The following is an 18,843-nucleotide window of genomic DNA, read 5'->3' on the forward strand; positions in this document are numbered from 1 at the left end:
AAAAGAACATGAACATTAGAGTATGTATATAAAATGGAGTCATCAAGAGAGGACTCAGGGAGGGGGTGGGTCAATACTCCTCCAGAAGAGACCTGGCAACAGAATTATTCCTCCTTCATTGGCTCACACTGCCTTTAAGCGATTTCTAGCCAAAGTTGCCTTTGATCTTGTTCCAAGCACAAGAAATGCATTCTTCGATTCAATTTTCTAATTTACATAAAAGAACAACGTATAATATACGTTCCTATCAAACAAAAACGAATCGAAATCAACAACTTTAAAAGCACTGGCATTGATACAGCGTTCTTAATCTCAATGGCTCCCTGTTAATTTATAAACATATGTAGTACAGTCAGGGACACTTTTGTGTTGTAGTGATTCCATTGAAATTTTATGGAAGTGTTACAACGCAGAAGTGTCCGTTACTGTACAACAGAAAGAAAGCGAATACTTGTTATTTTTGAGGGTAGAAGGGCAGTCACAATTTCCATTCCCCTCTATTTTGTTACAAAACTTTCAAAATTGCGAGGTTGCCAGACGTGAAACAGAAGATTAAATGCTTTTAATGTTATATTCGTATTATAAAGTCACACTTACTCCAATGAGTATACCTGAAATTTCCTATGGAAACACTGGCGTACGCAGGGGGAGTTAATGGGGCCTACATACCCTCCCGAAATTTTAAGGAAATTGAAAGTTTTGAATGAAAGCAAAATAACGCGAAAGAAACGAAGATGTAAGTGCAAAACCCCACCTTAAAAGGTCGCCGATTAACACTTTTGTCTTAGAAAAACTTTTTAAACTAGTGTTATGGTAATTACGAAATGTCTTATGAGTAACACCTACCGCGTATGTAGGTGTTACACACTATTCCTACCCCCCCCCCCCCCCGATCTTTACAATTCCACACCCCTCCGAAAAAATCCTGCGTACATCAATGTATAGACAAATGGGAAATATGAATCATCTTTAGAATGGGTGTAAATTGCAAAATAGGAAAAAATGCTGTTTTGCAGGAAATTGTACACTACAGTTTCGATTACACGAGTTATAATATATAGTACAATTACACTTGAGCTTATGTCTACAATTTTTTAAAAAAATATTTTGTATGTATATAAAACATCTTCCCTCTATACAGGATGGAAGCTAACTCTACCGACAAACTCTCACAGATTGTTCAGGGATGTTGGCTGAGTGTTTTGACATGAGAAACCCGTGGTACCCGGTTGATTGATTTGCTTCATTTTACTTCGCGTTTTGTGCTACGTTTGGCTAATTTGCGAAGATGGGAATGAGTGATGATGATGAAATTTATGAATTGACACTTACCAACATCCATGCCCCAGCCGGGATTCGAACCCAGGATCCCTGGTCTCTGGTACCTTATTACAGAGTAATTGCATTTCTTTCGTTTGTTCAAAACTCGACTACCTTTGCGTATGTTTACACGGAATTTGTTTAGTTTCTCGAGCTAAACTACCTTTGCGCATGAGGTTTCAACATGACGGGGCGCCGGCACACTTTGCAGTCGCTGCTAGAGAACACCTTGATACACAGTTTGGTCAAAGATGGATTGATCGTGGTGGTCCTGTTTCATGGCCAGCTCTATCACCAGAAATGACGCCGATGGACAACATCTTCTGGGGTCATGTGAAGACCTTAGTGTACGAGACTCTCAGTCGACACTCCCATTGACCTCGTTGCAAGTATTGTCGCAGACACTGAAGATGTGCGTCAATCTCCTGGGATGTTAGAACGTGTGCGACAGTCGCTGTACAGTTTGTTGTTATCATAGCGGTCGACATTTTGATCAGCTGTTTAAAGAAACAGTACATGGTGAAGAGTACAGTGTACTGCACTGTACGTACAGTACAGTTATTTAGCAAACACGTACTAGTTTTATCCTAGGTTTGTTTCTTTACTCATGTATTTTTTTTGTATTATTGTATTGTGCTATTCATGATATTTCAGATGGTGATGACTAGTTTAATAATTTTTCTTCGTAATCTATCAGAACGCATCTGTCACAGCACAAAGGACATACTACAAGTGTAACACATCAACATCACATTACTCTGTAATAAGGTACCAGAGACCATGGGTTCCTCATATCAAAATACACAGCCAACATCCCTGTACAATCGGTGAAAGTTTGTCCGTCGATTTCGGTTCCACCCTGTATACATAGAAATGTTACACTGATGAGTACACTCCATATGGCCGGCTCTGTTTGTTGGTACGAAAGTGAGGAACAGAACGATCTTGCCAGGAGTTGGCTTGGCTGAAGACTGTTGTTGATGCGGCAATAAACCTTCAGGTTTATGAGTGCCAGAGAGTTAGTTGAAGCCATACTTACGTTTCCGATGGAAGGAATGGAGCTGGTCCCACAAGGAGGAAGGCAATGATAATGAGGACGCAGCCGGTGCAGGTGACTACTTTGGGGTAAAGCTTCTTGTCGCACAACCAACCCCAGCAAGGGGCAGTGACGGCGTAGGTCCCTCCGTTGATAACGAACATCAGGCCGAGTACCACAGGGCTAAGGTCAAACTGTCAAAAGGGAACAACATCATGTTATTATTATTATTATTATTATTATTATTATTATTTATTATTAAAGTAGGGTTACAATTAAGCTTACATTTTTTTTTACATTGATTCCGAACAACAAAAACAGCTTTTTGCCCTACATGAATTAATATACAGTTATGCTATTTGTTTATAAGTATACATACAATGGAATATTATAAATTTATATAATTGAAAAATATAAGAAATAGACTAAAATAAACATTTTTTGCAGCTACGTTTTATGAAGGAAGAAATGAGGTAGAATAGGCACAGTGTCAGTATTCATAAATTAATGTCTTAATCTGTTGTTTAAAATTGGCCAAATTTCTCTCCTTTCTGCAATTTACAGGCAGTTGATTCCACGCTTTACTTGCCAGTGATGACAGGGATTTTGATCCGTATCTTGCCTTGTTACATTTTGGTACTCGGATACTGTTGGTGTTGTTGGATCGCAGATTGGGATAATTTCTATTACTAGATATCATTACTTTGTCCTTTAATAAGTGGTGGTGCTTGTTAATTGCCTGGTGAATTTTTAGTAGAAATGCATATTTTCGTCTGGATTCCAGCGTGGGTAATTGGAGTTCTTCTCTGCTTGCACGTGAGGTCGTGTGCGCTGTATTTCTTATGCTACAAATAGCCCAAATTTGCATTTTCTCTAGTTTCGTGGTGTTATTTCTATTAATCCCATAAAGTACAGAGGAACAGTATTCAAGTAACGGCCTAATAAATGCTTTGTAGAACGCTAATTTGTGGGCAAGGTGTACATATTTGCAGACAAATTGAAACTGCTTGATTTTAGGTGCTGCGCGTGAACACATTCTTTTTACATGTTGTGAAAAGGATAAACTTTTATCTAGGTGCATACCGAGATATTTTAGAGATTCACATGGTTTTATATTGAAATTTCCTATTTTAATGTTGTCAATTAGCGTATTGTTATTATTTTCACTGGATAGTATTAATACTTGCGTCTTAGACTCGTTCACTTTCAACAAGTTAGATTGATACCACTCAAGAACTTCGGGCATATTTTCCTCAATATTAGCAATTACTTTTTCTAATTTGCTTGACGCGCAGTACAGGAGACAGTCATCTGCGTACAAATATAATTAAAACCCAAATTCCCTGTCTGCGATGTCATTCACAAACATGTTAAACAGTTTAGGACCTAGAATAGATCCCTGTGGTACACCGAAAGATACATTTACACGGTTTGAAATCGAGTTGCCTACTTTTGTGTCGATACTCCTATTCCATAAATAACTTTCGATCCAGTTGCATGCAAGGGCAGAGAAATTAAATTGCTGATGTAATTTCTGTATTAATAAATTTGGTTGAACACTGTCGAATGCTTTACTGATATCTAGAGAAATAATGCCAATGTATTGCTTCCCTTTACGATCTAATATATTTCTCCAGTTATGTATCAGTTCGTGCACGAGTAATTCTGTCGAGCGATTTTTTCTAAAAGCAAACTGTCTATCTGTCAGTAGATTGTTAGAATGTAAGTATTGTTCTAATTGCTTGTCTATTACCTTTTCAAGAATCCTGCTTAATGAGGAAGTAATTGATATGGGGCGATAATTATTAACTTGCGTCGGGGACCCCCCTTTAAATATAGGTGTGACCCTTGCGTGTTTCCAAGTGTTAGGAAAGATTCCGCTTTTTAAGGATGAATTAATTATATCTGTGAGAGGTTCGACAATCCATGGGGCGAGTAGATATATTATGCGATTACTTATTTCATTGAAATCTGGACCTTTTCTGACGTTAAGTTTTTGAAGAATTTTCATAACGTCATCACTTGAGACGGGCTTAAAACTGAAGTTGGTTTCTTGATATTTAGCGTCTTTTTCATTTTGTTTGCTACTTTCATTTTTCTTCGCCCTTAAATTGTTAGTGAATGTGTTGGATATTGACTTACCGACGTTAGCAAAGTGGTCATTGAGGACGTTCGACACCCTCGCATCTTCCGTAATCGTTTCATTGTTATGTTCAATAGATGCGATGGATTGGCTTTTGCTATCATTTCCAGTTAAGAACCTGAAAATCTTGAATTTGTTATTGCCTGAATATTTATCGGAAAAGATCTGCGTAAGGATATAGTTTCTTTTCGCATCTTTTACTGTTTTTGTTACGTAGTTCCTTATGGTCTTATATTGTTCCCACGTGTAATTATTATTATTTGGACTACGTGCGCGCTTAAACATCCGGTTCTTGAGTGATATCAATCTAAGAAGACCGCCAGTGATCCAGGGACGCTTGTTGCCTCTAACACGAAACGTTTTTATTGGCGCATAGACATCCAGAGCTTCGGTTATTAATGACTGCAAATATGTCACCTTATCGTTTATATCCGGCATCATTGTTGTTTTGTGAAAGGGTAGATAAGAACAATGATCAACGAACTGTTGTACAGGGAAATTTTTAAAAGAACGCTTAGTTACGAGTATTCTTGGAGATCTTTGTGGCCTTAGGTTAATTGAGGTGTATATCAAAAAATGATCGCTTAAATCATGCATTACTACGGCGGATTTATCATGCAATTCTTTCTTGTTGGTAAAAATGTGATCTATGAGACTCTCACTCGTGTCGGTGACGCGTGTCGGCAGGCGAACGAGCTGCTTGTACCCCGCTGATTCCATCGTATCGAAAAATGCATTGTCCGCTGCAGTTGGTTTCATGACGTCATGATTTGTATCCCCAACGAGAACCGAAGCGTGGCAAGCCGGAAATGACTGCAAAATATTTTCTAGTTTTTCATTAAATGTGACGGGGGCCTTGGGATGTCTATATACGCATCCTAGAATTAAAGGTTTGTCATTCTCTTTGAGTTTTAAAGACACCCACAATCCTTCAATGTCTACATCGGACACAGAATATATAAGTTCCGATATTACAGCTGTTTTTACGTAAACAATAATACCTCCCCCTTGCTTAGGATAGTCTCGATCAAGTCTGTACATTTTGAACCCTTCAATTTCAACGTGTTTGTCTGGAATGGAATCATCGAGCCAAGTCTCGGTGATTGCAACGCATGTGAAGTTTATTATATGGGAAGCTGCGATTTCATCTATTTTGTTCTTTATGCGGTTAATATTGACGTGGCCCACCGTGATATTTTCTGCGTTTTCGGGGAAAGCAAGGTCTTCTACGTGCGGATACAAGTTTGCAAGGAATCTCCGGTTTGCCACGCTCAGCCTGTGTAACGTCACGGGGGGTGGCGGCTCATTGCCAGGCGGGGAGGGAGGAAAACTATTTACACGACTTCTATACCATTACATATCCTAGCATGTATTTAAATCAATATTGTTCATGTTATTGAACAATATCATTCTTTTGGTTGTCGGCAAACTAGAAAATGGTTTTATCTCTGTTAATTTATCAATATGCAGGTAAATATAAAATGATGAACACGATGTTTATATTAATAGTTCAGTGGTACGGCTAATAAGAGAAATACTACATGAAAGAAGAACAAATTCTTAGATGGGTCAATGATCATATTGACGAATTTAAACACAATAAAGGGGAGAGAGAGAGAAATACAAAGACAGACAGATAGAGGAGGAGATACAAAGACGGAGAGATAGGGGGGAGATAGAAGGTAGATACAAAGACATACACAGAGAGAGAGGGGGGATACAAAGACAGAGAGAGGGGGAGATAGAAATACGGAGAGGTAGTGTAAGATGAGAATAAAGACAGGGAGAGGTAGATTCAGAGAGAGGGGGGTTGTAGATACAAAGGGAGAGATATGTGTATATGCAAAGAAAGAGAGAGGGGAATACAAAGAGAATACACCACATATATAGAGAGGTAGATTCAAAGACAGAGTGAAAGGAAGATACAAAGACAGAGAGAATGAGATACAAGGACTTGGAGAGGTAGATGCAAAGACGGAGAGGGAATGAAGGATATACAAAGAGATGGACGAGGATACAAAGAGGAAAAGAGAGAAGAAGACATAGAGGGGAAGATCCAAAGACAGAGAGATAGATCCAAAGGAGAGAGAGAAGAAGATACAACGACTAGAGTTGACGAGCTGTATCTTTGCGGGTGGCCTTGGCTACTCCGCGCAGAGTGTGAGAGAGATACAATTATGTAGTTGCCACCTACTCGCCCTTTGGGTGGTCGACAGCAAGGACAGAACGCAAGGATAATGACGCGCAGCCGGTAGCTCCTCCCCCTTACTGCGCAGCCGGGCATGGGCAGAGTTCACCCGTAAAGATACAGCTCGTCAACTTTAAGACAGAGGGTGAGAAAAATAATGAGGGAGAGAAAGATACTAGGAGAAGCGAAGAGAGAGAGAGAGAAGAGACGTACTAGGAGAGGCGAAGAGAGAGACTGATGTGGAATAGAAGTAAAGTAGTACGGAATTACTTTGTATTAATCTTTAACCAAGTCTCGTTAATAAAGCATTGAAATTGTGAATATTGAAAGTAAAGCCAAAATATTAAAGTTCTGAGATCTTTTCACAATCTTCGTTTTAGAGCACTGGCTGTCAATATGATGGTCAGACATGATTTATGTTAAAATCAAATTAAACGTGCAATTTAACATAAGAACAGCACGTCCAATTCTCCATGTATTTAAATGAGAGAACAATTGACTGCCACAACAATCGTGCTGCCACATACAATTAGCTTTGCTTGACTAGCCTCATTGAAATCCGAGCTCGACAACTATTCGTTCGATTTTCGCGCGCTTTCCTACAACTTCTAACAGGCTATCTAGTTGGTGTTCCCTGTGGTCCTCAAACTTTATTCTCATTGTACCCTTTGTGTATAACTAAACATATAATGTACAACCCCACCATAGGTTTTATCCGAAAAGTGGGTTTTGAAGAATTTTCTTTGGCTGCCTGATGGTGGGGCATTTTTGGGAGCGATTTTACAATACTGGATGCCTCTCAGATTTCTTTCATATTTGGCATAATCATTAATTGAGGCCTCGTAATCACGAATCTGACGTTAATATTTGGAGGTCGCGTTTTGAAAATGGGAAATAAGCGGAAAGAATGTGTTATTTTTTTCGAAATATATGTGAATTGTTTTACGAACTAAATTTTAACTATGCTTGCCTAATCTAACCTTACCTTACCTGGAATGGTTCGTGGGGATATCAGGTAATTGTTTACGTGTCAATTGTGAGCACATACATTAACGAAATCTTAGTTTTGCAGCACTATAATGGCAAACAATTTTTCGTCACGGAAGACGCCATTTTCGTAACATGCAATTGAACGCTCGATGCACTGTTGCCAAATTTACCTCTAATCAAAGCGGTCCGCATTCGACATGCTCTTCTCCCTCGTGATTGTCACTGTCGTCATTCTCGCCGCATTTTTGTATGGGATTGTAGAGCTTTCCGGCTAGCCTGCTAAGCCCTTGGGGTACGTACTTAAATGTTATTTATACCACGGCTACAGATATCTTAATCTCAGGGGATAGGTTCTTTATTCGAGAATTCCAAATAAGAAAGCGTTTTATAGCCAAGAGGATATAGTTAAATGCGGATCTATATTCTGAAAACTATACACAATACAGAGAAAATATATAGCGAAGCTTGTATATACATTGAAATATATATATATGTTGATTCCAAATTTACGTCTGTTATATTCTTCTTGAAAGGAAATCTTCTTCTTCTTTCTTCTCGTAATTTCTGGAAAAGGCTTCTTTTTTGCTATCTTTGATTTGGGAAAAGGCTTCTTCTTCTTTTCTTCCTTCTATTTTGGAAAAGACTTCTTCTTTTCTTCTTTTTATTTTTTGAAAAGACTTCTTCTCTTTCTTCTCTTTGATTTGGGAAAAGGCTTCTTCTTCTTTTCTTCCTTCTATTTTGGAAAAGACTTCTTCTTCTTTTCTTCTTTTTATTTTTTGAAAAGACTTCTTCTTTTTCTTCTCTTTGATTTGGGAAAAGGCTTCTTCCTTTCTTCCTTCTATTTTGGGAAAAGGCTTCTTCTTCTTTTCCTTCTTCTAATTTATTTCTTCCCTTTTAAATCGTAATCTTATTTATTACATATATGCGCTCGCTTTCCCTGCTTCTTTGGCAAACGATACAAGCTATACTTATAGAGAGAGTAGGGTCGACTAATCTGACAATAGCGCCACCTCCTACGTAACGACCAAAAGGGGAATAACCCAGGATCTCTAACAGCAAGCGCTGCCTATGGCCCAGTGCGTCTAATAAGAAGCGCGACCGTAAGTGCTTCGGGGCGTCTAATTGAACACAGCGCCACCGAGGGACGGACAAATACAAAAGCTGACGATGTTCTCCTCGTCAGAGGTTCAAAAAGGAGAGATACAATTTCTGAATTCATTTGCTCACTTATTAACTTTCCTAATTATTTCATATATGAGCATATTCTTAATTGTCTTAATTGGCTATATACAACATTTTATTTACTCCTTCTATAATTTTTATACTCTACATTTACTATAATATATATAATCACTCTTCTTTGCTCCTAGTTTCTACAATGACCTCTGCTCTTCTTTATATAACGTGCTGCCATCTATCGTCGCTCTCGGGAAACATTTCTTCCTTGCATTTTTCATTGTGTCGTCGGAACTGGCACGTGACAAGCCTGAAAAATTCTAACGTACGGTCCGATCCTAACAGTGTGGCAACGCTGTAGACAGCGTAACTGATTGGAAACGTCACGTGTTCATATCATGAAACATGGTTTCCATGCTTGTATACGGAGAATGATCGCGGTAATTGAAAAGCTTATTTTACAACTTCTACACGTCAATTAACAATTTATACACGTCACCCCCATATGTCAACCTCAGATACTTCATCGGGACTACGTATTTCATAAGTATAAGAAGTAGGATAGAAATTACGGAAGCGTCCGGTATTGTAAAATCTTACCCATTTTTTATATATTGGAGGCGTGTATCTGCAACTTTCATATATTCAATAGAGTTATTGAAAAAGTAAACAACAAAAGTAAGTTTGTGAATAAACTGTGAAGCACAATTTCGGAGTTTTTATTGTAAATAATTAAAGAGTTTCTAGTGAGAAGGATAGCTTGACGTGCACTTGAAACTTTCAAGCGGAGATTCAGCTCCAAAGTTAGTCTGTTCGAACGAGTATTTCCTTTTTTTAAAAAAATGAAAGAAAGAAAGATGAGTGTGTTAGTGACAAAATCAGCCTTATTTTCCTGTTGAGTGTTAAAACTATGAAATCTGCTCTACACACCTGCAACACAAACGTTGTCGTGGGTATTCTCGACATTTCTCTTCCGAACTGATGGCGAACCCCCTTCAAGTCATGCGTACCATAGTTTGAGAACCACTGCTCTAGTGTTTTGTATCATATCATTACATCTAAACTAAGTAATTTTTAACTCTGAAATCTCACTAACCTGACGTAGATGTGGTTCCAACGTGGCTTGAAGAAATCCTATGCTAACGGACGTTGCTATGATACTTGATGCTGCAAGAAGGACTGCTGGAATTCGGAGGACCTTCAACAATCCTGGTCCTGCAAAGACAACAATTACATACAGTTAGTCAAGTTCTCGTTATTACAACTGAAATAACTGTAATGAATTAATGTTTAAACCACAATAATCATTGAGAAAATTATCGGAAAAAATTGTTACAGCATAAAACCGTGTCATAAAATTATGAAGAACCTTCGAGCATTCACTTATGCATAAAATTGTTTTTTATTCCTAGTAAAGGATATAAATGCATTCACCCGTGTGAAAATGCATGTCTTAATGGTTAAAGCCTCTATATAAACCAGTGGCGTATACTGAGCTATCTCACTATGTCACGTGGTACTAGGCTATGAATTAAAATAAATTTACCAACTCCTAAGAAATCATGTTGCCAACTCATAGGAAATCAGGTTGCCAACACATAGGAAATCAGGTTGCCAACACATAGGAAATCAGGTTGCCAACACATAGGAAATCAGGTTGCCAACACATAGGAAATCATGTTGCCAACTCATAGGAAATCAGGTTGCCAACTCATAGGAAATCAGGTTGCCAACTCATAGGAAATCAGGTTGCCAACTCATAGGAAATCAGGTTGCCAACTCATACGAAATCAGGTTGCCAACACATACGAAATCAGGTTGCCAACACACAGGAAATCAGGTTGCCAACACACAGGAAATCAGGTTGCCAACACACAGGAAATCAGGTTGCCAACACATAGGAAATCAGGTTGCCAACACATAGGAAATCAGGTTGCCAACACATAGGAAATCAGGTTGCCAACACATAGGAAATCAGGTTGCCAACACATACGAAATCAGGTTGCCAACACATACGAAATCAGGTTGCCAACTCATACGAAATCAGGTTGCCAACTCATAGGAAATCAGGTTGCCAACTCATAGGAAATCAGGTTGCCAACTCATACGAAATCAGGTTGCCAACTCATACGAAATCAGGTTGGCAACTCAGGCTTCGCAGATAGCCTAGCTAGTCTAGAATATACGCTCCTGATATAAACATACACGTGTAGGTAAAGCAACGTACTAAGGCTTGTGAAGCCTCTGTAGTCAGATCTGTACAAAAGAATGTACCATGATGAAGATTGTAATGCTATCCAATGCATGTGTATGCACTAATGGTAATAAACGTTGTAAAAGCACTGAACTGCATAGACATTTGTGACGACATCCGTGGTGGAGTAGATAACACAGCGCGCTTTGACGCCAAAGGTCTCAGGTTCGAATCCCGGCCTGGGTGTCCTTTGTGAGTGTCCCTTCATCAACTCCATCACTCATTCTCATCTTTACGATTCACCAAAATTGTCAGAAAAACGAAAAAATAAACCAAATCAAACAATTTGTGTTCCAGCGCTACGAATGTTATAAATGCATTTAAATGTACGTGTATGAAACGGTACTGATGAAATTGCAGATATTCAAATGATATTAAATTTACTTTAGACATTTCCATAATGTTAATTGGGCGCGTGCATGGCTAGAGTCTAGTTAACGTCCTTCTTGCCCATTTACAAAACCGTGCTAGCAGACAGCCAGCGCTCCGGCATCCGTAGGGTAAGTTAGTTTTTCTTTTTACACTTTCTGTTACTAACCATTCACGGGAACGAGGTATGCCTACGAGGTTAGGTTAGGCCTGTTAGGTTAGGTTCCATTAGCACTCATTTCATCCCTAAATATCGGGTGGGCTGAAAAGTTCGTAGGCTGACTCATAGATGGCGTTACTAGAATTAAATCCATGTGATTTTTAATTAGTACTAACCTTCAAAAGATACGTGTATAAATTTCACAGCTGCCGGATAATTAGTTCGTGAGATATAGCATTGTGAGTGAAGCAGCTTTTGTTATTGTGAAAAAATGGATAAAAAAGAATTTCGTGTGTTAATAAAGCATTGCTTTTTGGCGAAAAAAAATACTGTTGAAGCCAAGGCTTGGCTTGATAAACATTATTCGGACTCTGCACCAGGAAAATCAACCGTTGAGAAGTGGTTTGCTAAATTTAAACGAGGCGAAATGAGCATCGAAGACGATGCACGCAGTGGACGCCCCAAAGAGGCTGTTACCGACGAAAACATCAAAAAAGTCCACAAAATAATTTTAAATGATCGTAAAGTGAAGTTGATCGAGATAGCTGAGACTTTAAAAATATCAAAGGAACGTGTTGGACATATTGTGCATGAATATTTGAACATGCGAAAGCTGTGTGCAAAATGGGTGCCGCGCGTGCTCACAATCGATCAAAAGCAACAACGTTTTGATGATTCGGAGCAATGTCTAGCGATATTCAACCGTAATAAACACGAATTTTTCCGTCGATATATTACAATGGATGAAACATGGCTCCATAACTACACTCCAGAGTCCAATCGACAGTCAGCCGAGTGGACTGCACGTGATGAACCGAATCCAAAGCGTGGAAAGACGCAACAGTCGGCTGGCAAGGTTATGGCATCAGTATTCTGGGATGCTCATGGTATTATATTCATCGATTACCTCAAAAAGAGCCAGACCATCAACAGCGATTATTACATAGCGTTGTTGGAGCGTTTAAAGGATGAAATCACGAAAAAACGGCCCCATTTGAAGAAGAAAAAAGTGCTGTTTCATCAAGACAATGCACCGTGTCACAAATCAATGAAAACGATGGCAAAATTGCTTCCCCATCCACCATATTCTCCAGATCTGGCCCCCAGTGACTGAGGCCTATTTTGAGGCTAAAGAGAAATCGTACTATAAAAATGGCATCGAAAAATTGTATAACCGCTATAATCGTTGTATCGCCCTCGAAGGCAACTATATTGAATAATAAAATCGAATTTTGTCAAAAAAATATTTTTTACTATGTTAGCCTACGAACTTTTCAGCCCAACTGTTATGTGCTTCATCATCGAAAAATGTCCTCAGTACGTTCAATCACGCATATCCGGACAACATCGGTTTTTCTCGATTTTCTCCTCGAGGAAATTTTTCCTCTTCTTGGAATTTAGTTTGTTGAATTCCTTATACAATAACCTTTCCAATGATATATGACACGTATTCCTTATGAAAAGGATAAACTAGACTCTTACCGCGTGCATTGCAAAACAGCATGGCCAGCAGTGCTAGTCCACAGCACTTCAGTTGCAAAATATTTAATTTTTAATTAATTTTATCTATAATTATTTCTTACCTTCTCGAAGGAATGAACTTGTAGTCCTCCCAGTTGGTTCTTTTTCAAGATGGGAACCCTTAGCACCATCTTGTGGCAATTCGACAAAGCATGTACTAATGCTCATACAGGTTGTAATCGAATTTAAAATCATGTCGAAGGACCTCCCCGATGGCGCAGTGGCAACGTTATCGCCCTGTAATTATCGGTGTCGGGTTCTGTACCCGGTGGAGGCACATAATAGTACGGATTCCGAACTACTATAGTTAACAGGAACTGAAACTATGGTGTTTCCGAGGATAAAATTCCCTTACCTATTAAAAACTGTGGCAGTAAAGGGTCACTCAGCACACACAAGAACAAACACAGGACAACATGACTCAACAGAGGATTATCCTGACCGTAGATCCAGGCGGCATAACCTCGTTGGCCTCCACGAGTTACGAGTAGTGTGGGCGAAGTGAGATTGACTTTTGGGTGCTTTATCAGAAATTCACATCTTACACCTCAATCTTCGTCTTATAAACTGCACCTTAAGGATTAAAATTCGTGCTTCTCCACTGTATTTGTTTAAAATTGGTGTTCCCATACTTATACACCCTGTATATTATTTTTCCTTGACTCACTGAACGTCTGTGACATATATTATTATCCACTTCTTCCGGACGTATCAACATCTTATCAATTTTCTTCAGCCACGTTAGGCCTATTGATGGTTGACAAGCAATGTTTTAATTAAGCATTTAATTATAATTGAATACTATGCAAAATAAATTTTCTTCTACATCAGTCTACAGAAAGTACCTAGTTGGTTATGTTTCCCTCATATAATAACTTCCGGGATAAGAAAGTTATTTTGAGAAACGTTGTTAATATCTCCCATCTCGAGAAAGCACTTGCCAAGGAAGTTAACGAGTTGAGTTGATGTATTATTTAAATTTTGAACGAGGAAAAATCTGAAGTGCAATGCAGTGCTCAAAAGCTTGCTTAATTATGGTATATAAGTTTTATGTATTCTAGAATCATTATTATTAACAGTGGAGAAGCAGCCCCAGAAAAATTAAGAAAATGTCTACCTTCAAAGTGGCTATTTGAAGGTGAAAAGTATCTCTGTCTTTGCAAACTCATGCCATTTCTTGCTAAAAATGTCCTTTGCTTTCAATGTTTGTAAAAAAAAATCAGACGGTCACGCTCATGCATATTATGTTATTCTTCTGTCAACAATCATAGTTTTTGAGTCACTACTGTGCTCCAAACCTTTTCATTTTATTTTTTTAAAACAATGCTTCGCTGATCTGGCTTAACGCTGGCAATGGCATTTGTACAAAAAAATCCCTGTTCGTAGATATTTAACCGTATAGTTTGCAACACTACGGTAGCTACAGCAGCAGACCTAACTGATTGTACAATTGCATTGGAAGCTGGTCTTTATTGAATGGTTCAAGGTCACAGAGCCCAGTTTTCATCTCTTACTTCCCCTGAGTCCGAAGTGTTGGGAAAAATACAGATGCTTTGTCGAATTGCCACAAGATGGTGCTAAGGGTTCCCATCTCGAAAAAGAACCTATTGGGAGGACTACAAGTTCATTCCTTTGAGGAGGTAAGAAATAGTTGTAGATAAAATTAATTAAAAATCAAATATTTTGCAACTGAAGTGCTGTGGACTAGCACTGCTGGCATTGCTGTACTGCAATGCACGGGCTTAATTAACATTATGAAAACGTCGAAAGGAAATATGGCTCAAAATCACCATGGCCCAAATTACGCTAATTTAGTCCTTTGAACAAAGGTTTTAATAACAAGTTTGCTGTATCCAAAGACGGACTTTGGAGTGTTTTCGAATAGACTGTCACAAACAACTCCAGAAGACTTTATTGCTCAATGTAAGAAGTTCTGTCTTCAAAGTTTATTTTCCCCCAAAGTTTCCCATTTTCACTATTATTAGTACAGGGTGACGCAAAAGTCCAGCACCATCCTTTTAATTTGAAAATGACTTGACGGAGGGCTATGAAATTTTGGAAATGGTAATTGGGGCCCACCAGATGGGGCTAGTGTGTATCATGGCGGCCATTTTGAAAGCCGCCATCTTGGAATTACATCCAGATTTTCAAATGGGAAGTGGGTCATGTAGCATATCATTTTATATGTGCGTTTTCTCAGAAATGGGAATATGCAGTTATTTTTCCCTAACTTTATGAAGAGAGAAACTGATACAAAAGGTATAAAGAGAAAATGGTTATTACGAGGGAAAAGCACAAAGGGAGAAAAGGATACATAAACAGACAAAGTAAATTACAGAAAGGAAGAAAGATGAAAAAGGTTAGAAAGCATGAATGTGAGAGAAATATAGATAAAGAAGAAAAGGATATAAAGGAAGAAGAAAATAAGGAACAAGAGAATATGTAGAAAGGGAGGAGACATTAGAAAAAGAGAACGAGACAAACATATGAGGGTCCGAGAACACAAAAAGGGTAAAGCAAGAGAAAGACAAAAAGGGGCAGAACAAGCGCAGAAGAAAGGGCAATAGAAATTGAAAGTGAAAAGAGTAAGAAAAATAGAGATAGAAAGACGAAACTTGATTAGTAAAAATAATAATAATAATGCCATGGTTATAATTGTTATTAGTATTTAATAACTATTAAAAACTAATAAAATATTCCAAATTTATTATTGTTATATAATATAAATGAAGAGAATATCCAGCACAACAATTTTCCATTATTTTTTTGTATCTCACAGTTAGTGTACTTAAATTCAATGTTATTCTATTTCGTTATTGACTTTTACACATGTCGATCAAGAATAGGCTTTAGAAGTTGAGGGTATATATTACTTATGTTATGTGGTCTCTTACATAAAAACAGACTTCTATGGCAGGGTGTTTAGCACAGCCCACTATGAGGTCACGGGTTTGAATTCCGGCTTGCATATGGATGTACTTTGTGAATGACATTTCATCACATTCATCATATCATCATAATTCTAGATTAGTCAAAATGACAGAAAAACGGAAGTAAAATAAACCAAATAAATCAATGAAACCTCGCATAAAATTATCATTATTGTAATTTAGAAACTAAAATTAAATTGTAGAATATGAAATTATAATTTGGTTCAGACATTATACACTGTCTTGAACGCATCAGAAAGAAATACTGGTCCTGAAATGACGTAGGCCTGTTGTAAATTACATATTACTACTTACCATGTGGTTTAGCATCAACTTCATGTGAGTCCCCGTGGTCTGGTAATACGAAGGCTGTCAGCACGGCGGCTAGAAACAGGGAAGACCCAAGCACTGCAAACGGAGTAGTGTAGCCACCTACCTAAAAAAAAAGAGCATCATATTGAAATATCATTGGTTTGGCTAAATTTCGAATCACAGGTACTGAAAGGCATATTATGAACGTGCTAGAGAAGAATTAGTATATTATCGAGTATGATTGAATTTATACTATACAGGGTGTCTCATAAGTAACAGCGCAAACTGACACAGGTTAAAGTACTCTATAATAGAAGCAAAAAAGTCTCAGTAAACATGGGTCCGCAAACGAGCCGTTTTGGAGATAATCGCGAATGTGTGATTACAAGCCTCCACTGACTTCATTGTTTGTAAACGTCGTCCTAGTTGGTAAAATGCTAATAATGTGTGCGAATGTGTGGGTACAAGCCGTCATTGATTGCATTTTGTAAACACAGAGTGCTTTACTCCTTGCGCGGTCAGATGTTTGCTCTTTGTTTACAAAATAGAACATTTCCGAGAGGTGGCGTTAGAATCAAACAGTATGTAAGTAGAATGTTCAACGAAAGCGATGAGATCTCCAATGACTTTTCTTACTGTATTATTAGCACAATTATTTACTGCGACACTAAGCGACAGTCACAGAAAACAATTTTCATCTATTTTGATTTTCAAGTTTTAAACCTGAGCATGTCAAGTATAAAACGTTAATATTACCTATTATTCTTAAAGTGTTAAAAAGATTTACCCTTTTCTCAACTTAATGAATTTATAATTGGTAATGTACTGTATTGTGTAATGTTTCCTTCAATATATTTGAGAAGGTTACCCACAGGAGATATTCGATATTTCTTGCTTATAATATCAGACAGATGTCCCGGTTTTTCATTTACAGGATCTGCCAACATTGACTTTCCCTATAGGAAACTACAGAAAAAGTTCTGTACAGAGAATACAAAGCAGTGGCGTAGCAACATATCGCGAGGCCCTGGGTGAGATCAGAATCCGAGGCCTCTCCATCCATTCTTTAAATTTGAAACCTCAATGTGAATCTATACAAAAGCTTCACGGATACGTCAGCAATTTATCATATTTAATGATAATAAATTATTGACGAAAATTATATTTAATAATTTCACTCACACACTGTTTTCCGTGAGCTGAAATTTGAAGCTGTAGGACAGACCAGTACCCGGCGGAGGGCCAGAGAATTATGAAATTTACAAGTGAAGATTAAAGAACTTACGAAAATAACATTGACGACTTTTCAGATTGTGCAAAGATTTCGATTTCGTTCTTGCATATATGAATGGGCTGTTTGGGGAGGCAGTATCCAGAAGTCTGCAGTCTGAACATTGAGTAGGTAATATTTGTTTTATAACATTGACGTAAGTCTTCAAGATTTTATTTTTTAAATGACAATTCGAATACTTCTGAGAACTGAATGTAAACAATAAGCACCAAGTTGTATGCCATGTGACAACCCTTGTCTATAAGCGACTGTGTTGCTAATTGTGGGAAGGCGGTGAGTTGATTTTTTTCGTTACTTTGGACCATAATATTGCAACTCTACAATTGAAAAGCCAATGACAAAGATAATAGTAGGAAAATCACTATTTTCGTTTTGTTTTTACTTTACATCTTGTGTTGTTCTAAGGGATGAAATTCTGTTGATGCGAGGCTGATGTTGACATCTGCTTAGTGGCCTTTTTATGTCAACCCATTATCATCACACTGTGAAAAACAAGACTGAATGAAAATAGTAATGGACATATTACTTCTGCCGTTGGGTGTACACGTAGCACTAGCTGCAATTCTAAAGAGCGACCACAAGGGAAAAAAACCTTGGACGAAAAGTACCGCGCAGCTTTCCCTTCAGCTCGGGCCATAAGTAAGCATTGTCCACTCTCCCCCTCCCCTCCGCGCGGGAGTACGGTGCACAGGAGTCGCGGGTTTGCGCAGGTCTCTTTCCTTGTGGTTCCACTATACCATAACACTGGTGGTCACATCTAATACTACAACAGCATTTCTCGGACCATCGTGACGGACGGAGTGTTAGGAGAGCGCGCTACGACGCCATGGGTCCCGGTTGCGAATCATCATATCATCCTTATCGTCGCGATTATCCAAAAGTGTAAGAAAATCGACGTTACCTAACTCAATCTATTCAACAGCATTTCGTATCTTCCCTTTCTTCCACATTATAGGATCTGTCCCCACAATCTTAAAAAGAAATCTGGGTAGGGCCTGAAGATAAGAAAATGCAATACAGAGTGATTCTTGTTAAAAAAAAAAAGGTAAGAATGTACAAGCAAATTATCGTGAATTTTTGCGTGAGAAATAAGACGATAATATTTACTTTTTTCGAGCTTCCTTAGGCTAAGGGCTAGCCTGCCTGTATGTTA

At 38.2% G+C, this 18,843-nt stretch overlaps 1 protein-coding gene across 1 annotated transcript in view; it reads right to left on the reverse strand.

Annotated features, from left to right (window-relative positions):
- The window catches only part of LOC145994143 (MFS-type transporter SLC18B1-like), a 115,429-nt gene that overhangs the window by 21,882 nt on the left and 74,704 nt on the right, over positions 1-18,843 (reverse strand). Inside the window, exons 7-9 of the mRNA XM_083130234.1 lie at positions 16,403-16,523; positions 9,950-10,068; positions 2,360-2,550 (exon numbers count right to left, since the gene is read on the reverse strand). Of these exons, the coding sequence (XP_082986360.1) occupies positions 2,360-2,550; positions 9,950-10,068; positions 16,403-16,523 (431 nt within the window). The remainder of the gene's footprint in view (positions 1-2,359; positions 2,551-9,949; positions 10,069-16,402; positions 16,524-18,843) is intronic.

Source organism: Lepisma saccharinum, chromosome 10 (assembly GCF_977018435.1).
Source record: "Lepisma saccharinum chromosome 10, izLepSacc3.1, whole genome shotgun sequence".
Lineage (NCBI taxonomy): Eukaryota > Metazoa > Arthropoda > Insecta > Zygentoma > Lepismatidae > Lepisma > Lepisma saccharinum.